This window comes from Ovis canadensis, chromosome 21, assembly GCF_042477335.2.
Source record: "Ovis canadensis isolate MfBH-ARS-UI-01 breed Bighorn chromosome 21, ARS-UI_OviCan_v2, whole genome shotgun sequence".
In the NCBI taxonomy this organism is placed as follows: domain Eukaryota; kingdom Metazoa; phylum Chordata; class Mammalia; order Artiodactyla; family Bovidae; genus Ovis; species Ovis canadensis.
In genome coordinates, this window is record NC_091265.1 from 40,129,293 (window position 1) to 40,150,595 (window position 21,303).

A 21,303-nucleotide genomic window follows, 5' to 3' on the forward strand; every position below is an offset into this window, starting at 1 on the left:
AAGGGTCTTAATCTGGTTTCTAGTGCCCCCTGCTGGGCTTAGCAGGAACTACAGCCAGCTTCCTGCAGCCTTTGACCACAAGCCAGGGAGGAAGAAAGACAAGGTCTCTTGACAATTACTGTGCTTAGAGGGTGGATGGAGGCAAAGCCAGAAGCTAAGCCGCAATAAAGGAGCAGGTGACAGGACGTGCATGTGAGTCCCTACGCAGATTTACTGGTACAGGAAGGGCTCTGATCTTTAAGAAGATGAATGTCAGATGATCTTAAATGTCATCATCACACTTGAGGATGGTAAGATAGTCCTCAAAAAGCAATAAAGATGAACAATAAAAGTCTAACTTCTGCTATACGTATTAGTTGCATAGTGCTGTGTTGAGCAGTGTTTAAAAGTTCTAGAGACAGACTGCTTGGGTTGAAACCCAGGCTGTTGTTACTATTAATAATTCTGCAATCCTAGGCAAGTCGCATAAGCTCTGGGTAACAGCTTCCTCCTCTGTAAAATGGAGATAATTATAATACTAACCCCACAGAACTCCTGTAGGGGAGAGACGAGATGGTACATAAAAAGCACTGTGCACAAAGGGTGGACCATAGTTAGCATGTGGGAACTGTGATCACACGAGGCAGACTGATATAATGGGAAATGCTCCTGAGAGATGCTCCAAGCCAAGCCTGAGTCCTAGTTCTGCCCTCCACCCCTCCATCAGCCTTGAGCTTTTGGGCAGGGTGCTTCACCTCTTTGAGTTTCAGTTTCCTCAGCTGAAAGACAGGAATGATATCCATCCTACCAGCTCCCCAGGCTCATCTGTATGTAGGCACACGTCTTGTTCAACATAAAGCATCGCATATGCATGCAAGGTGCTGCTGGCATGATAAACCATGCAATCCTTACAGTTAAAATGGTCGGAGTCACAAAGGCCCAGCAGACTTTCCAGAAAATGTTTGGCTGGAATCCAATCATCATCTCGATATCTTCACAGAACCTTTGCAAGCCTGCAAAGAGACAAACGGAGATGGAACATGAGGTGTGGTGGCAGGGGGTGAGATGGGGCAAGGGACAGCAGGAGTGCCCCTCACTCACGTGCCATTGGCTGGGATGGCCCCCTCTTGCTGCCAATATGACCCATATTATGTAGGAAACCATCAGACAGGTGACTCACTGCTGGGAAGATGAAGGCAAATGGACTGTTTAAATAGATAGCAAACACTCTCTGCAGTGAAGTTCAACGTGAGATGTCATCCCACGGTGCCAGCTAGACAGCTCCATCCCAGCCTAACCCAGGCATCTCCATGCTGCCAGTCTGACACAGTCACCTGTGTGGCTGTTTTCACGGGTGGGTTCATGGGTTCAGCAACCAACTCTGGCAAACCCAATTACAATCATGATCAATAAGCAGAGTGTATTATGAAAGCCTTGGGATTTCAAGGGAGACTCACCGTATGTTGCTTTTTATCCCCCACCCTCCCGAGGATGGGCTTCCCTGGTGGCTCAGCTGGTAAAGAATCTGCCCACAATGCAGGAGACCTGGGTTCAATTCCTGGGTTAGGAAGATCCCCTGTAGAACGGAATGGCTACCCACTCCAGTATTCTGGCCTGGAAAATTCCATGGACTGTATAGTCCATGGGGTCACAAAGAGTCAGACACAACTGAGGGACTTCCAGTCACTCCCAAGGATACTCTTCCATGAGTCAATTTATCTCTGCTCCATGGAAGATGATAAGGGCAAGCAACAACCAATGTGACTTCCACGTGGCTATCACCCACTTTATTGAAACTCAAAGGATTGTGGTCTTCTTGGTCACTGATCAACGTAACTATGTAAAGCAAAAAGCAGACGAGGGTTTTTCTCAGGGTCCCAGATAACCAGCATCCACTCTTTGAAAAGAAAAGCCACAGAGAATTTTTGAGGAGGAAGCAGTTTCTTGTATTGTTTCCTGAGCTCACCAGAAGTGAGGCTGTCTCAGAACTGGAGGGTTGCCATGCTGAAGAGACGTGAAAGGGCCCTGAGTTTGAGCCCCTTCATAGTCGGCAGTTCCGACTGGTAGCCCCAAATAAGGGGCCACTGCAGGCAAGAACTGCACACTCGGAGCAGCTCTCTGACCATCTTTGGGTTTGCCTGTGTCTCGTTTCCCATCATCAAGCTCCTTCAATGACTGGCCTCTGGACACTAGACCCTCTGGATGTAAGGGAAGGTTAGAACGAAAAAAGAGATGAAAGTTAAAGATGAGGACCTCAGATGACCTTATCTGCAGGGCAGCAATAGAGATGCAGACGTAGAGAACAGACTTGTGGGAAGAGGGGGTGGGACGAATGGCGAGCGCAGCAGTGAAGCTCTCGCATCACCACGTGTGAAACAGTGGGGGATTCACTGCGTGACCAGCGAGCTCAGCCTGGCGCCCTGTGAGAGCCTGGAGGGGCGGGAGGGGGAAGGGGGCGGGAGGGGGAAGGGGTGGGAGGGCGGGGACACGTGTATTCCCATGGCTGGTTCACGTTGCTGTATGGCAGAAACCAACACAACATTGTACAGCAATTATCCTCCAATTAAAAAAAAAAAAAAGACAATGAGGACCTCAGAAACCCATGTGAAATCCTGAAAGTGGGACTCAGTTCTTCACAACAGAAAAGACTCTAAAATCTTCTGTTTTCAGTATCAATCCTGTTACCAGACCCTTCCTCTCCATTAAACCATTCTCCAAGGAGATGGTGGTGTGCAGCTTGCCTAGGAAAACTGATGTGACAGGGTTCAAGGTTAGACTGAGGAAGACGCACAGAGCCAGCCTCCTACGGGAGGCAGGGGTGGGAGGAGAAGTGCTCAGGTTCCCCCAGAGGGGATCGAGAGCTGGGTCCAGACTGTGGGAGGGGGTGGATGGTGGGTGCCCAGTTTCAGCAGGAGGCAGTTCGATGCCCAGGAGCAGCCCCGGAACTGAGCGAGATGACTTGGGCTCCAGAGTTAGCACAAGCCCTGGAAAGTCAGCTTCCTCCCTTCCCGTGAGGGCTTTGGACGCCTGCTCCTACGGGCTCCACTCCAGGTCCCGTGATGGATCGGCCTGATCTGCCAGTGTGGCCTGGCAGATGCTGCCCAAGGGCACCAGTGGGAGCCACCAGGCAAGCCTCCTGCCTCTTGCTCATCCCTGAGTCAGGCTCTCCAATCCCTCCATCCCCTATCCGTTCTGGCCCCCACCCAGCACAGCCCACCCGCACCCTGACTCACGCCCAAGCCCCCACCAGAGTCCCTTACTGAGTCAGTGGCTAGGCCTTTGTTCTTATGGTTCCTCTGCCTGCTCTATCCTTCCCACTTGTCCCAGTCCCTCATCAAGGCTAACGCTAGACAGAGGAATTGGTTCCCAGTCCCTCATCAAGGCTAACGCTAGATAGAGGAATTGGTCTTGGAGCCAGGAGCTTGTGCATAGAGATCTGCCTGCTGTACGACCTTGAACCTGGAGGGGTAAGAGAGCTGCAAAGGGATCAGAGCAACAGCTTTTCCCTGAGCCAGCAGAAAAACAGCAGGAAATAAAAGCAGCGGTGAGTTCATAGCTACTGTTTTAGACTCAGTCACGCAGACCTGGTGCCCAGAAAGGGGCTACCACAAGCTCCATATAACCGACCAATCCTGAACCGTTAGTCAAGGACCTGCCTCAGCAACCAATCACTTTCACCTGCGCAACTTCGCGGCCTTTGTCTTCACCAGCCGCACCCTTGCCTTTGGTCTGAGTATGGTCTTCCAGGGACTGCTCTCCTCGCTGTGTGGCCTGGTGCTGAGAAGGGTGACGCCCCTGGATTAACAGCCTCCTGTTGCTATTTTGAACAATTTTTAACATGGGGTTCCAGATTTCCATTTTGCCCTCAGCCTCATAAATTAGGTCTCCAGCCCTGTGTGTGCCTCCAATTATTCTCTTACGGTTAATGTGACGTTTTGGCTGCATCCCCTGGAGCCAAAATGCAATGTGTGGGCTTAGACTTTCCCTGCCTCGGCTAGCAATAAGCTCAATAGTCAGCCTCAGTCCTTGCTTTCGTTTATGTCCTTTTATTTCTGAAATGCCGTCTTCTCGAGCCCTTTTCTGGTTAGTCTGGCCCTCCTTTATCTCTGGGCAGCCTTAGGGCTCCCAGCCAGGTAAGAGTCATTGCCTGCTGGAACTAACATCCCTCACAAGGACGGAGAGAAAGACAGAGTGCGCATGGGATATAAAACAAGTCAGTCACTGACCAACGTGGAAGAAAACAGATCAAGACCACGGAGCACACTGTGATCTGTGGGAAACACACAGTGTAGAGCCAAGCAATTACCAGGCACGAGGGCTCTGTGGCCGCAGGTTAATGCCAGGGTTTCCCCATCAGGGAAGTCCCTGTACTGGCTCTCAGGAAAGTACAAATCACTTTTACAAAGCGACTCTATTAGGTAAAAGTCTATTAAAGAGATTGTTCCTACACCAAACTTGAGGAGTTCCACTTCTCTAGCTACCACAAATCTGGAGATTGGCCTTTGAAGAGCACTGTCTTGAGGGCCTGAATCAGCTCTTTTGATCTAAAGAGAAAACTTGAAAGTTGTCCCCAATGTATTTTAAATGTTTGAATGGCAACCTCTAGAATCTAGACTCGAGATCATTAGAACTGAGAAGAAAACACAAATCTCTGCAATTTGTCTGCCTCCTTCTCAGATTCAGCAGCCAGGATGATCAAATCAGTCAAGCTCATTTCCTTTCTTCATGGGTTCATGTTGAACTTCCTCACGCTAACCGGCATTTGTTTGGGGGCTTATCATCTCAGTAAAGAATCCACTGGCATCTGGAGCATACATTATATATTTATGCAAGCTTTTCCTTTCACCTCTGATAATGACGTTCGCTTCAAATATTTCTTCTAAGATTCCCTTCTTAGAATTCCCTCCAGGTCCAAATCAGAGGGTCACACCCACATGTGACAATACCGGAGTCAAGTTCAACCTGAGCTTAGCACAGAGTCCACCTAGCCCTGGGAGCTGGCCCAGCACCAGCCTTCTAGAGCCCCGGTAATTGCCCGGGTGATCCCCCTAGGAAGGCTAGCAGAGCCCAGGGAAAAGCACTCGGGATTTACTTTTTCCTTCGGAACCAAAAAATCTACCAGCAGATTTATATGAGGGCTGGGAGAGAGAAATTTAAGTCCTAAAAACAGAAATGTTCAAAGGTTTCTGTTTTAACGGGTGCGTGTAAACCACACTGAACAACCCTGTTTTATTGGAAACAGTCATGCAAATGTGCCTTTTGTGGGCAATATCAGGGAGGCTTCAGACAGTGGAGGAGGTCAATGAGGTGGCTACCTACACTTGGGCCAGTGCCACAGTGAAGTGCCTTCCTGACTTTGCCAACAGACCATCTGGCAACTTCAGCTTATGTGTGGACCCACAAGGGCTCGAGTTTCCAAAAGAGAGCCCCAGAGGCCTCTCCGCAGTAACTCCTTTGCTATCTGGGCAAAAAGTTAGGATTCACTGTGGCAAACTGGCCGGGTTTCAGCCACTCTCTGCTCAGGTAGGAAGCTCTTTGAAGCCTTAGCCTAAATGCGAGTCTTCAATCACAGCGTCACTGCAGGCTTGAAGCTGTCTCATCAGCCCAAAGTGCTGGCAGTCTGGCCTCTGATGCCATCAGGACAGCTGGCATGCCCGCCTGCTTCTCTGGCCAGAAGCTAAACTCTCTCTGCAGTGGGGATGTACACTCCAGCTGAGATAAATTCTTCTTCTGCCAATGCCCAACAATGGCTGCAGTGTCTTCCTGTTTCTGGGGCACCCAGATTTTACTTGAGAGGTTTCCTTTTTATATCTTGACTGCCCATCACCCTCCATTTTAATGTATTTTTCAGTAAAGCAAGGAGCTGCTGAAGCCCTGATGGGCAAGAGGCTAACCATTACATTAAAGGCAAAAGGCTCTTAAGCACATCCCTGCATCCAAGTGATACCCTGCCTTTCCTTTCACCATCCCTTTTTGGTTTTGAAATACAGATGGGTCTTCTGACTTGGCATTTTTCCTCTGTAGTAAATACGGTATTTACTATAGAGGCCTTATCTATATTAGGGATGTCCCTGTGAGATACAAGGACATCAGCACCACCTTGAACCCCATAAGACTGGTGGTACACAGGAGGGGCTCAAGAGGTCACCTGGTGAGACTCAACCCCACCCCCCAGCCAAGCACAAACACCTCTCCAGGAAAGGCAAAGATGGCATCTGCTAATTTTTCCTATTCTTCTTGAGAATGGCCCCACTGATTATAGGATGCTCGTTGCTATGGTGATGCTTGCTGCTGCTGCTGCTAAGTCGCTTCAGTCACGTCCAACTCTGTGTGACCCCATAGACGGCAGCCCACCAGGCTCCTCTGCCCCTGGGATTCTCCAGGCTAGAACACTGGAGTGGGTTGCCATTTCCTTCTCCAAGGCATGAAGGTGAAAAGTGAAAGTGAAGTCACTCAGTCGTGTCCTACTCTTAGCCACCCCACGGACTGCAGCTTACCAGGCTCCTCTGTCCATGGGATTTTCCAGGTAAGAGTACTAGAGTGGGGTGCCATTGATAGGAAGGGTTGATTTATCAGGGAATTGGAAGTTTCTTCCTGGGAAAATCTGGGGTTGAGATCTTGCATCACAGGTTCCCAAGATGCTAATAAAGTCTCCTAAGAATCTACGATGGGGCTCTCCTGGTGGTTCAGATGGTAAAGAATCTGCCTGTAGCTCAGAAGACCTAGGTTCAGTCCCTGGGTCAGGAAGATCCCCTGGAGAAGGAAATGGCAATCCACTCCAATATTCTTACTGGGAAAATTCCATGGAGAGAGGAGCCTGGAGGGCTACAGTCCACGGGATTGCAAAGAGTCGGACACAACTGAGCAACTAACACACACACACACACACACACGGATCTGTGAGGTTCTTTTTCCTCACTAGTATCAGGAGACCACCAATGAAGCTACTCCTCACCTCAAGCTGCATGAAGACTATAGCTACCAAGATCCTGAAATACTTTCACAGGAGCAAAGCAGTCTCCCTCTTCCCCCCTAGTCTGGCCACCATCCACAGGCATTAAACAGTCACTTGTCAAGGGCATGTCCCAGTTCTAGCAGTTTCTGATAACAAAGTTTCACCATCGGTCATCATTTAGATCCAAGTGATTGAGGCAAGCTTGGAAATAAAGGTGCAGCTCTGTTTCCTAAATAGCTGCAATGAAGCCTTTGCCTTGTCTTATTAAATAGGAGAAACCTGCCAGCCACGGACGCCTCAGCGACACTCAGTTTGGCCTCAGCATCCATCTCAGTGGTTCCCTTACCGTACACATAGGAGATCCCCACGAGCTCAAAGATGGCAATGATGACGAGGGCATAGGAGGCGGCGTACGTATCCACAAGCTGAAACATGTAAATTCCACCCTGGCAGGGAAGAGAGACAAGCAATGTCAGTGGGCCTGGATCCAGGTTGTGTCCCACTTCCAGCAGCCAGTCCTTCCAGCCTGAGCAGGGTCACGTGCCAACAGGAGTCAAAGGATTCCCCCCTCCCCTGGAGAGGAGCAACTTAACTCTGGTCAAGTAAGCCAGAGGCCTTGCTGTGTTAGCAAAGCAGTCCCTTGAGAGACTCCCAAGCTCATCAATAGCACAAGCCCAGAAAAGTGATTTAACATCTGACTCTTCAGAGGCAGAGGTCACACATTCAAAGATGTAAATGTAAAAGGAGCCAGACTGCGTCATTTCTGCTTGAAGCAACAGATGGCCGTTTCTGCCCAGGCACCTGCCTGTGGCTGACCTCCATAGGACCCTCAGGTGTCGATGGGCAGTCCTCACACATCCGTCAATGGGCAGTCTTCATACATCCCCCTGTATCTTTACCCCACTCTTACATGAGGTTTAGAGACCATCTCCTTTCAATCCATCATTTTACAAATGAAGGAACCAAGGCCCAACGTGGTGACTTGCGCAAGGTCAGAGAGACGGCAAAAGCAATATACATATACATCAGGTGAGCAAATACTCATCTTCCCAGACACTCGGGACCAGAAGAAACTCCAGTGACTATAGACATTGTATATTACAAGTAATCAAGTGGAAATGCCTCTGGCCAGTGAAGCTGGATTTCCACGTATTTCATTTTCTTCAAATAGGACACACCTGTCTCGTTGGCTCAAGAAGGCTACATCTCAATTATGAAGATGCTAGAAGTATCATTCGTAGCCAAGGTGACATATTTCCCTCTGTGGTCAGAATCTCTAATGGACTGGTGCCATCTGCTTGGAAATGGCAATGGTTTGGCTGTTATTCTAAGGTCTGGGAGTTAAGAGTAAAGAGACTGAAAAGCCATCAGCCCCACCCGCAACCTGCCCCCATCCTAAGCCTGTGCCCAGCAGGCGTCCTACCTGAGTGATCATTGGGAAGCCCATGATGAAGAAACAAACGCAGCAGCCCAGAGTAAAGACCGGCTTGTGAGTGCGCAGGTACTTGGGGAACTCGTCCGAGATGGAGGTCACTATGGTCTCGATGGTAGCAAACTGGAATGATGCCAGAGAAGGGACGCCTGAGACGCTGCCCAGCCCCACAGGCTCAAAAGAGTCCTCTGTGTCTCCCACCAGGCCAAGTGGCACTGGTATGAGGATTGCTCTTCGGGGTTGCTTTCCCTTGATGAGTCTAAAGGATCTTGCTGGGGTCCAACCCACAAGGTCAACAAGCGGAATCTAAGCAGGATGTGAATCTTAGAGCTATGTCTCCAGCCCCCAGAGGCTGCACTCACATCCATCCACTAGGACACTTTAAGCTTCACTTTGTATTCATGAGATGCAAATTCTTCTCCTCCCGTTTACATCGCATTTGATCTTCCACTTGAGGGAAAAAAACCCTCCTTGCACCCAACTACTAAACTTTGAGCACCTGTCAGCATGATTTGTAGTAGTCTCAGCCCCAGAGCAATTTCCCTAAAATTGACTTCACATTATTCTCCCTTATGTGGCCCCACAGAAATCGCTTTGGCAAAAGGACACCAAAGCAGGAAGAACATAAGTAAAACTCGCACAGAAAAAGGAAAGGGAGAGAGCACAGCTCCTTTGCACCATCACCTAAGTCACCCACAAATGCAAGGTTATCCTGAGCTTTGGCCAGGTACCTCACCATCCCTACCCATCACTTCAGGAAACACTGAGATAATGCTACCCCCAAACCCTGCCACAGGCTGGATTATAGAGCCCCAGGAGAGGGGTCTTCAGAAGGAGGACTGGAACAGAGGTCAAAACGGGACACTCACCATAGTGTCAAGTCCAAGAGTGAGGAGCATCAGGAAAAAGATGATGGCCCAGAAGGGAGAGAGGGGCAGCCTGGTTAAGGCCTCTGGGTAAACCACGAATGCAATACCTGGTCCTGGAAAGAACAAGACAGATGACTCCAGGCAGGTCCAGCTCCAAGACCCCTCTTCCTGGAAGCCCACAGGGCCCTCTCTCCATGGCAGTCCTGAGTTATTTACAGGAGAAGCTGCTCCTTCTGTGTCCTATGTTTTCACTCCTCTTCATCCATTTCCCCAATTAGACCTCAAACTAATTGAAGGGAAGGACCGGAGGAATTAGGTCCACATCTCAGGAAACTCATAGGAGAGGCTCAAAAAGAGTGGCAAAGCAGACTCAGGGCCAACCCAACACTACGGCCAGGCTGTGTCCCATGCAGATAAACACAAAAACCTCCATGTCTATATTAATGGGTTGAGGAAGGATGTAATATTACCCTCTAGAACAGTGGAGATTTTGCTCCCCCGAGCATATACGGCAATGTCTAGAAACATTTTTATTCTCATAACCAGGATTTTTGATTCTCATAACCAGGATGTCTTGGAGGATGATTACTGGGGTCTAGTGTGTAGAGGCCAGATGCTGCTAAACATCCTTCAATGCACAGCCCCCACAGCAAAGATTTATCTGAGCGTGCTGAGATTCAGAAACCCTGCTATCAGGGTTAAACATTCCCAGAATGACATCATTTCCCCCTTTTGCTACCCTTCTTCTTAGTCACTCCTCCAGGCAAAGCCATGTATACAAAACGTGAATCAGTCTAATGCTTTTAGGATCTTGCCCTACAAACGCTTGGTAAACATGGGGCTGTATCAGTCCACAGGTAATTAGATAGGGATGAGGGAAACACAAAAGTTAAGAGAGTTTGGGCTCTAATGGCTAGGCAGTTCAGGGTCCAAATTCAGACTCCATGACTTGTTAACTGTGCAGCCCTAGAGAAGTTAGTTTATTGCTATAAGCCTCAATCTTGCCTATCTGTAAAATGGGGATAACAATAGTTCTTCATAATAGGACAGTCACGAGGAACAAATGAGGAAGTGCAGGGAAAGCACTGAGACCAGTGCCTCACACATCAACAACACTCTCAGAATATTAGCTCTTAGGAGCAGACAAGGAACTTGGAAATTAGCAGCTCTGATCTGGGTCTTACCAAGAATATTGAGTGTGGTCTTGATAGAGGATGTCTGAGCTGCGTTTTTCTCTGCTAAAACCCTGCCAGCCATTCCTACCTGCCTCATGGCCTCACTGGGAAGATGGTTAAAGACGCGGCAGTTGTGAATGTCCCTGAAAGTAGAAACCTACATGATAATGGGCAGAGACCAGGGAATGTTGAGGTAATCCACAGCCAGGGCACGTCTGGAAGCCAGAAATCGCAGCACCTGGAGTTTTTATAACTCAGTCATAACAGCCCTTTTTTCAAACTGGAATTTATCAGATTGTTAGCTCCTAATGTTGCCTAGGGCTTTGGGTATTTAAAATATAAAGCCTGGAATGCCTAAGATACCCTCACTTGATGCATTTATTGAACAGACAGTAGAAACAGCCTCTGAAGACTCCCTGGGTGAACCATAAAAGAAAACTCAGTATTAAACTGCAGTTCAAAACTGGTCTCAAATGCAGCACAGCAAGGAAGCCAGTTCAGTTTAGGCTCCTAAAGTGGACAAGAAGGCCTTAAAATGGCCACCGCCGGAGGACCTCGGCTGATTGCTTTAACAGGATTCCAGCCATTTGGACATTACTGCCTTTTCAGGGTGGAGAAGGATTTCCAAATACCTGGCCTGTTTCTATTTCGGTGGCCTCCCTACTACACAGGGTAAAGGCATCATTTCAGAAAACTCCGTTTATCCAAGATGGCTAGCGAGTGGATTTTTTAAATATATGTTTATACTATTCTGCAGAGTCCGGGAAGAGGGACAGCCTGAGCCACAGCGGAGTTTTCCCTGGGTGAGGCCGGTGTGTCTGACAGAGGCAGAGTCCTGCCACTTTCAGCAAAGCCCAGGAGCTGGAGGGCAGGCTCCCCTGCCCCCGGGACCGGGAGACTCACTCTGCCTCTTTCTAGCTGCAGGACTTTAGATAAGACTTGGGTAAGACTCCGGACACACTTCAGTTTCCTTATCCATACAATGGGGATAATAGGTGGCTCAGAGGTTAAAGCGTCTGCCTCCAATGTGGGAGACCCAGGTTCGATCCCTGCGTCGGGAAGATCCCCTGGAGAAGGAAATGGTAACCCACTCCAGTATTCTTGCCTGGAGAATCCCATGGATGGAGAAGGCTGGTAGGCTACAGTCCATGGGGTCGCAAAGAGTCGGACACGACTGAGCGACTTCACCTCACCTTAATGACAGTACCTACCCTTAGGGCTTCCCTTGTGGCTCAGCTGGTAAAGAATCCGCCTGCAATGCGGGAGACCTGGGTTCGATCCCCAGGTTGGGAAGATCCCCTGGAGAAGGGAAAGGCTACCCACTCCAGTATTCTGGCCTGGAGAATTCCATGGACTGTATGGTCCATGGGGGTCGCAACGAGCTGGAGGTGACTGAGCGACTTTCATTTCACTCACCCGCAGGGAATCTCTGTAACGTTAAGTGTACTGATACTAGTGAAGGGCTCAGAATAATGGTCTGTGCTTACTGAGTTCTCTCCACAGCCCTTCACTCAGGGCTCTTCCCATGAAAGCGGCCCAAAGGGGCTCGGCAGGCCAGCTAGTCAAGCAGGGCCCCAAAGACCTACAGTGACAGCCTCCTTGGTCCTAGAGAGTCGCTGCAGACAGAACCAGGGGCTCTGGAGCCAGCATGGCCTGCAGCCATGGGGAGTGCTCACTCTGCTGGTTACCTGCTGCACATGTATGCGTCCTCAGAGGAGGCAGCGCTGAACCCTGCGCCTTCGGAAGCTCTGGCTTCCAGGTGACAGACAGATGGTGGGACGGTCCCTTCATCTCGATCAGCAGGCTCTCTGTACTGTGAGCGGGCGAGGGAGCCAGGGCGGCACTTCCCAGTGGCCTGGTTACCAGGGAGTTACCACGCAGGCCCCGGAAATCTACACACACTGTGCTCCCCTGCTGCGTCTCATCCAGCACTGCTGCCGGTGGGTGAGCATCTGGGCAGGGCTCTGGGCAGGATTCTGACAGTGAGTCAGCACTCCCCAGGGAGCCGTGAAGATGGCTGGGAGATGCCTCTAACAGGCTGACTTCCCAGGAAGCTGCTTTTCTGAAGTCGACGCCTGAGAAGACCATGCCCCCTTCCCTGTGCCCATCGTAAGAGCAGAAGACGGCCTGGTCTCATACCAATCCACCCTCAGTCACCCTCAGTCTGATACAGCCAAGATTTGAGGTAGTGACTTTGAGCCTCTCTTAAAAGGGAGCTCTAAATAAAATGCTCTGCTGTTAGGTCATTAGAGAGAACCAGCTTTGGGCTGAATATCAAAGCACAGTTACTAACGCCGGATCAGCACAGATGAACTCAGCGTTCACGCGCCAGTGTCACCTAGCAAGGAGGGCATGGGGCTGGCACCTAATGCAGGCCTGACCCCAAACCTCTGTCCTGTATTCTGCAGGGCCCCCATTATACCAGAGGAAACCAGACAGCCTGCAAATCACATACAATAAAGTATGTGAGTTCAAATGAGCAGGGTTAGCTGCCCATGGGTCTGGGAGAAGACTTCAAGGGCCCCTGCCTCTCCCCCGTGGGGGATGAGACCCACTTCTGGTGGGTCTGCTGGTAACAATGAGAAACTGCCAAGTACAGCTGCCCCTTGAGCAACACAGGTTTGAACTGCGAGGCTCCATTCATGGATTTTTCTCAGTAGTAAATACAAGACAGTCCACAGTTGGGCAAATCCATGGATGCAAAGCAATCTCAGATTCAGAGGAACTGTATCTACAAAGGACTGACTGATAAATTATAACTTGGATTTTTGACTGCTCGGAGGTTCGGCACCCGTAACTCCCGTATCTGAGATCTATCTGCATTGTTCAAGGGTCCACTGTATGAACACAACATGTTAGAATCCATGAGAAGAGCTCTTCTCCCTGTTAGAATCAGAGGAAATGAGAAAAATCCAGAAAGGGCAAATTCTAGAGGGAAACCCGGACCATTTGTGTGATGCTTTGTACATAAAGGAAAATAAAAATTTGATTTGGGTTTTAGCAACTTGTGCCCCACATCCCTTTCCTGGGGTAGGAAAGCGCTTGGAAGAATAAATTAACACGGCCATGTCTCAGGAATCACTATCTCTGACCACTCAGCCACTGGTTCAACTGGTTCACAGCTCAGTAATGTCTCAAGAATAACAAAACACCTCAGACCTGCCAGAAAGTGGGGTAGGACTCAGCTGCTCCAGGTACCCTGCTGGCAGGAAATACAGACAGCTGGGTGTCACAGGCACCCTGAAAACAAAGCCTTCAGTTCTCTCCCCACCCACGTATCCCCCATCCCTGCCACATCCCTTCTCCCCAGGAGTTTTAAACTCTTCAACCAGGGAAGGGCATTGGCTCAGCTCTGGGACCTTTAATTTAGTGCACTGCTGCAGGACCAAAATCCCTGGGGGTTCAACACTCTCTCCAGGGAGAGAGAACTACCCCCGATCCCCCAGGAACAAGCTGGTTCTCTAACTCTTGGAGGCTCGCAGCATGCTATCAGTGCCACTGAAGTGGTGAGTCCCTATCCGCAGGGAGACAGCAGCCCACCACGGAGGAGAGCTGAGGCTCAGTTCTCTCCTGTGCTGCTGTCTGAGCCATTATCTGAGGTCTGGAGGGAGCTTCTTGAAGAAAGATAACTGCCCGGAGAAGCCACAAGACAGGCCCACAGTCTGGGCGGTCTAGAGCCCACAGACAGTCCCGTCCCCTCCGCCCCGGCCACGGCCCCAGCCGCGGACCTGACCCCGAGGCATCTCCTAAACGCCTGATCAGAGGGTGACCCTAGTGACAGACGATGCCACCATGAAATCCCTTCGTCACCAAAGCCCGCTCAGCACACAAATCCTGCGTAGAATGAGGCTGGGTGGAAATAAAAAGTTCAGTAAAAGTATTACATCTCTCTACAAAATACTGTGCTAGAAATATGGATTAAATGAGATTTTAAAAAATGATAGCCCTCTGTACACGCCACAGAGACCACGCAAGTGTTACCCATTAACAGATGGATCACCTGGGCAGAGAGTAAACATTTATCCCACATCCTTCCCTCCACCGTCCAACCTTTCCACCCGCTGGGGAAAACACCACAGGTCCGCATTGCTAACTAAGCAGAAGTCCCTGAGAGCATGTCAGACCTTACAACCTGTGCTTCGTCAGCAGAAGGCCGCTCTTATTAATAAGCATTAGCTCAGTGCCTGCAGAGCCCTTGGCAAGGGATGCCACCCTGCGGCCGGCTGAGGCCACACCAGCTGCAGGAGCGCGGGTTGGCTTATAAAATCCTCTACATATGCCTAACAGGTAGAGACCTTACATAGGTTAGAGCTTAGCTAAAACAGGAGAGGGACTGGGACTTTCCTGGTGGCCTAGAGGTTACGAATCAGCCTGGCAATGCAGGGGACGTGGGTTCAGTTCCTGGTTGGGGAACAAAGATCCCACACGCCATTGGTCAACTAAGTCTGCGTGGTATAATGAAGACCCTGGATACCACAATTGAGACCTGGCACAGACAAATAAATAAATATTTTTTAAAAGAGAGAGACAGGAGAGGGAAGCAGGAAAGGGTTTTTATAGCCACCCCTCTAGGTAAGGACCGGCCGCTGCAGTTGTTCCGGGCCCCTCCAGAGGGGGACCGAGGCTGCGCCCTCTCCAGCCCGCCCCAGAAGGACAGCTTCCTAGCACAGCAGCACAAGTGAGCAGCTCAGGATGCGAAGTGGAACCTGGCCCACAACAGCAGGGCGACGGCCGCACGGTACCTTGGTCAGCCACGTTCTCGATGTTCACCTTGCGTTCGTTAGCCATGAAGCCGATGACTGAGAAGATGACGAAGCCGGCGAAGATGCTCGTGGCACTGTTGGTGCAGGTGACAATTAGCGTGTCCCTGGGGGGAAGGGACAGGTCCGTCATCAGCTGTGCTTTGTACGGAGGAAGGGACAGGGGAGGGACACGAGTGTGTCGGTGGACACCTGTGCCTAAGCCCATTTCTAAACAGGTGCTCGCTGTAGGCTGGTCTTGCTCTCTCTTATTCTCGAGGAAACAGCCTGACCGCAGGCTCCCTTGGGCTGAGTGTATAAGCACCAGAACAAAGCTCTGCTTCGAAGCAAGTCTCCCCTGCTGGCAGTGGCAGAGTAAGTCTGTCCATCAGAGCAGAAATTGAAGGCATGGGGGCCTTTTGCAGAATCTGGGACAGGAACCACATATGAGAGAAGGCAGTGGGACCACCCAATGCCACTAAACCTTAGAACAGCCTGGGGTTCCTGCATACAGGCTTAAATGGGCAAGCCTGGAGGGGAGGAGAGAGGCCAGCAGCTTAGAGGCAGCGCCCTCTGCTGGCCATGCAGCTGCAGTTCCTAGGCTGCATCCTAGACCCAAAAGAAGGGTCACAGCTAGATGGAGCCATGGGGCCAAATTCCAGTCCTGGCTCTCTCCACTGTCAGAGGCGTGACCTTGACCAAGTCTCTTTCTTTCCACTCCTAATTTAGATGGTGGCAGTGACCCCACCTCACTCACAGCTTGTGAGGATAGAACCAGACGAGGCCCGGGCCACACAAAGCCTGGCAGGAAGCAAGGGCTCAGAACACCATCTGCCTCATCCAGCCCTTTGGTTTCAGTTCAGTCACTCAGTCGTGTCTGACTCTCTGCAACCCCAGGGACTGCAGCACGCCAGGCTTCCCTGTCCATCACCAACTCCCGGAGCTTGCTCAAACTCATGTCCATCCAGTTAGTGATGCCATCCTACCGTCTCATCCTCTGTCATCCCCTTCTCCTCCCACCTTCAATCTTTCCCAGCACCAGGGCCTTTTACCAATGGGGAAACTGAGACCCAGGGGAAGGTAATGGGCTCATCAACAGTAAGTTCCAGTTTGAACCCAGTCTTCCTGCCCCTCAGCCACACCACAAAGCCTCATTTCTAACACAACACAGAGCCACACTCGCCCCTCTGAGGGTGCTCAGGTTGATTCTCATGGGTCATAAGTCAGCAAGCAGCTATGACCAAAGAAACTCAAACTCCTTAGTCTGGCATACCAGCTGTTACGGGCTGAACTGCAGGCCCCCAACTGTGTGTGTGGAAGTCACTATCCCCAGTTCCTCAGAATGTGACTGTATTTGAAAACAGGGTCTTTAACCAGGTAATTAGGGTAAGAGGAAGTCATGAGAGTGGGCGCTAATCCAATATGACAGAGGCCCCAGTAAGCAGAGGAGATAAGGGTGCGCAGTGAGCAGGAAGACCAGATAGAGACTCAGGGAGAAGACAGCCAGCTGCAAGCCTAGCAGGGAGGCCTCACAAGACGTCATCCTGTTGACCTCTTGATCTTGGACTTATGGCCTCCAGATGGTGGGGAAGTTAATTTCTATTGTTTAGGTCACTCACTCTGTGCTATTTGTTACAACAGCCCCCCAGAGACTAACACAAAGGCTCTCTCCTCAGCCGATTCTCAGGCCCCAAGTCCTTCTCGTCCCCATGAGCCCAGCCCTGCAGCAGTGCCGTCAGCCTGCTCCCCCTATATCTCCGTCACCCCCAGCCCCACTCAGCCCCACCTGCAGATATGCCCTCCTCCTGTTGAAATCTGGCCCACAGAGATGGCACTTGTGTGAGGCCATCCCAGCCAACCTAGGCTACAGCTTACATGTAATCTCTTCCTCTTGGTTCATGAAAGAGCTCAAGCATGATTAAAAATAATAATGATGGCTACTGCTATTTACTGAGCTCCTATTGTGTGTAAAATATTGCCATGAGAATTTTGTATACAATATCTCTTACCCTCAACAAAATATTATAATCTGCATTTTACAGATTAGAAAATGGACTCATGGAAATGAAGTTTCTTACCCATGTCTTGGAGTCTTAATAAATGGTGAAGTCATAATATAAACGCAAGTCTGTCTGACTCCAAGCTTCTTTCCTTTTTTTTTTAATCAGCCCTTCAAGAGAACAAACCCTATCTTCTTACTGCTTGTCAGAGACAGATTTAACTATCAGATGTCACCTCCTCCAGGGGCTGTACAGACTGTCTCATGTCTTCGGGGTTCCAGAGCCCCCTAATATCCCCCCATCCAAGTGCCACCCTGCACCAACACCACCTGAGGATCCTGTCTGGAAATGTAGATTCCCAATGCCCCAGCACCTTCTGATATTCTGTTTCTTAAACCTGGGAGGGAACTCAAAGTTTGCATAACTTTGGGTTTAACGGACAAATAAAATGTAATATATTTTAACATATTTAAGGTGTGTAATGTGATGATTTGATAAACATATGCATGAAACAGGGCTCCCACTATTGAGTTAATTAACACAGCCACCACCATGGTACTTCTTCGACTATACCACACTGCGTTTCTCATAGGGCTCACCAGAAAAATGTCTATCAAGTGGATGTATGACCATACTTCATCAACTACTGCCATACAGCTGTCTCCATGGACTAGAGAGCTCACAAATGACTATCCCAGGACACAGCCAGTGGGACAGCACCTCCAGAGAAATTTAGTTCCATCCCAAGGGTCAGAATCAGGGTGCAAGTTGGGGGCCAGGCCAGGCCACCAGCAGCCAGCAGCTCAGCCTTAGCAGGGCATTTCCTCCACTCCAGAGACAGCTGTCTGGCCCTGTCTCAGGTGAAATGTGAGGATGTGGCCTCAGGCATGCGGTAGCTCAGCCCAAGGCTCTGTCCCCAGGCCCTAGTCCCACTCACCAGCCACCTCTGGGGCTGGACGTGCCTCCACATACCTGTAGCAGTTGTTGTGGAATTTGTTGTAAGAAGAGAGAGTGATCAGGCCTCCCCATGCAGCAGATAAAGAGAAGAAAATCTGAGTGGCAGCGTCTTTCCACACCTGGGAGGCAAAAAAGGGAAAGATTTAAGGTCACTGAAGGAGGCTGGTCTGGGGCAGGGGAGGTTCCCAATGCCACATGGTCGGAGGCTTGGGAGGCAGGGAGGCAATCAGGACAGGATGACTTTGGCACCAACCTAAGTGGGAAACATACGCAGTCATTTGCACTGGAAACCGAAGAGGCAGTGACTGAGCTGGGAGACCCTAACTCCATTCTAATCAAAGGAGAGGAACTCGGTAAGCAATGTACTCATGTCATGCTGGCAAGCCCTACCATATAAAACTATACAGAGGGGAAAGCCCTTTCGTCAGCTAGAAAATGTCTCAAAATAAGAAACAATTTGCAAAAGCAAAAACATTCAGGGATACAAAAGCAAAACTTTTTACAGCTGACATTCTCACAGATGACAATTTGCTAAAAATTTGAAATTCTGTAGCCCACCCCATCGAAGTAAAGCATGTTCCATTGCCACCACACAATGGAGTTTACAGTGCGACCTCCTTGAACCTGCCTGACAGCACCTCTTGTTTGTCTTAGCAGTTTAATCGTCCTCATAAAACTACAGAAGGCAACTCAAGAGTTTGAGCTAGAGATTTATATGATTTGATAATGACTTCCTACCATTTTTATCAATTAAATCTGGCTTTTAAGTTGTGCTCAACATATGCAAGGTATGTGCTGGCAAAAAGTCTGTGCCTATCCCAGCCTCTATTCTCTCATGCTCCTTGGTAACAAACTGTGGTTTTATTTAAGGCAGCCATACATCCAGCCAAATGACCATCTCCCGGAATCAAGGCGAGGCACACCCGAGAGAAGATATCTGACTTCGTTTCTGGCCAATGATGAGAAAAATCAAGTGTTATATCGAACTTCCAGGCTTCCTCTCTTTTTAAAGAGAGAAGGAAGGTGTTCTCTCCCTTCCCTCAATATTTTGTGCTACTTGGAATGCTGACGTGATGGCTGGAGCTCTGGCAGCCAAATGGCAGCTATTCCCTGAGGATGGTGGGGCAAAAAGGAGCCTGGGACACTACGGAGCCACCCAACCAGTGTCTGACTGTCTACCACTAGACTGCTGTAGCACCTCCAAGTAAAATAAACTCTTGTTTAAGCTGCCATTATCTGGAGGTTTTTCTTTGTGTGCAAACTCAATTCTGGCTCTGCTTTCTTAAAATCTTCTGGAAAAGCAGAATTTTCTTTAAGGAGAGAAAATGCATTTCTTATTAAACAATCACCCCTTCACATGGAGTTCTAGGGGATTTTAGAGTAAGATATGCCTGTACTGAATATGCCAACAGAAAGTATAAGTGTCTGCTGGCTCTTATAAATCTATCTGAGCCCTTTAAATTATAACTGCTTGCAGTTTGTCTAAGTGCTATTATTTTCCAACCAGCAAAACCCATTTCCAACACACTATAATTAGCAACAGATAAGGGGCATGAGGCAACCCAAAGCTATTAAGGGAATTTCGTTCTTCCTTTCAACCTCCACAGCAACCCCAGATGTGAGACAACTGTTCCAGGAATCTGAAACCCCCTGCTGCTCACTTCTCATTAAAAACTTCCTGAGTACATAACATTTCAAAATCATCAGGAGCTTGCAAAGGCTAACAGTGAGCTGCCCGAGGAAGAGGAGGTCTGACCCCTTCTGCTAAACCGAGTCCCAGAGTGGGACCCAACCGCATGTGCTGTTCCCCTGATAGGCGCTTGATGAACGAAATCGGAGGCCCACCGTGGCGTCTGTGAGTTTCTCCCACTTTGGCGTGATGAAGTACCAAATCCCAGCGCCGGCTCCAGGCAGGGTGACGCCTCGGATGAGGAGGATCACGAGCACAACGTACGGGAAGGTGGCTGTGAAGTACACCACCTGCAGAAACCACCACGGGGGGGCAGCAGTGAGCGGAGGCGCAGCAGAGAGGCAGAGTGTGATCTCCATCTGGACAAGGGCGCCTCGCAGGCTATTTTCCCCCAAACTCTTCCAGGATGGGGAACACAGTAAAAACACTGAGACCAAAGGTGAGTCAGTGAGAGCTAGAAATAAAGTCTCGAGGGGGACATCCAAGGCTGTGAGGGTGATTCACAAGTGGCTAACTCCCTGAGAACCGACTGAGCGAGAAGTGTTCTATGCCCTCTTCCTCCTGAACACCTAGCTCACCCTCAGCTTGAGGCCCCTAATCCCACCATTAGAGATTAACTTATTTAGCTTAAGTTTTCCATCCTTATTTATGCACACTCACTCACTAACTGAGGCAGCCCAGTGACATGAAAGAAGCATGATCTTAGAATTTGGTATATTTAGGTTCAAATGAAATTGCCCTTCTGGCACTGAGTAGCTATGAGACTTTAGACAAGCTATTTGGTTCTCTGAATCTTAATTTCTGCATCTGTAAATGGGATAATAGCACCTTTCTTAAAAAACAATAATTGTGAGGATTAAACGGGCCTCAAGCATAGCACATGATTAGTGACAGATGGTTATTAAATGCAGTTAAGTTCAACAAGCATTTATCATGGGCCTACTATGACCTGGGAGTTGTGCCAGGTCCTAGATGCATAAAGATGAAGGAACTCAACCTAGGAGACCCAGAGCCAACGTCTGAATAATGGCTAAGCAGTTCCAAACAGGACACTGTGGAGTCCAGGGCGGAGAACTGAGCCCCACCCAGGAGTTCTGAGAAGATGCATGGAGATGACACGTGGGCTGGATCTTAGAGGCCGAGTGCAACGTGAAGGAGGCGACGCCCAGCGGGAAGGTGAGGGAAGAAAGGGAGCAAGGCAGGGGTGAGGGCCAGGCCCTAAACTCACTGGGAGCACAGCACGCAGCTGAGGCTAAGAGCCGAGGGGTGCTGGACGCATGGGCCAGGTCGGGGAGGCCCTGCGTCCCAGCCAAAGGAGGCGCCTGGGCTCGGAACAAAGGGAAGAAGCAGAGCGAAGAAACATCTGGGAAATAATACCAACAGAATTTGGGGGCTGTGGTTGAACAGGGACGAGGAGGAAGCACCTTCCTTCTCTGTCGGCCAGATCTCGGAGTGGAGGACGGGCTTGGGACCAGGACCCAGTAGATGAGAGCAGAGCGGGCTGGGA

At 49.8% G+C, this 21,303-nt stretch overlaps 1 protein-coding gene across 1 annotated transcript in view; it reads right to left on the reverse strand.

Annotated features, from left to right (window-relative positions):
- Positions 1-21,303, reverse strand: part of SLC6A5 (solute carrier family 6 member 5) — a 53,803-nt gene that overhangs the window by 6,404 nt on the left and 26,096 nt on the right. Inside the window, exons 7-13 of the mRNA XM_069565039.1 lie at positions 19,952-20,086; positions 18,122-18,225; positions 15,153-15,277; positions 9,236-9,348; positions 8,358-8,489; positions 7,281-7,380; positions 892-992 (exon numbers count right to left, since the gene is read on the reverse strand). Coding sequence (XP_069421140.1) covers positions 892-992; positions 7,281-7,380; positions 8,358-8,489; positions 9,236-9,348; positions 15,153-15,277; positions 18,122-18,225; positions 19,952-20,086 — 810 coding nt within the window. The remainder of the gene's footprint in view (positions 1-891; positions 993-7,280; positions 7,381-8,357; positions 8,490-9,235; positions 9,349-15,152; positions 15,278-18,121; positions 18,226-19,951; positions 20,087-21,303) is intronic.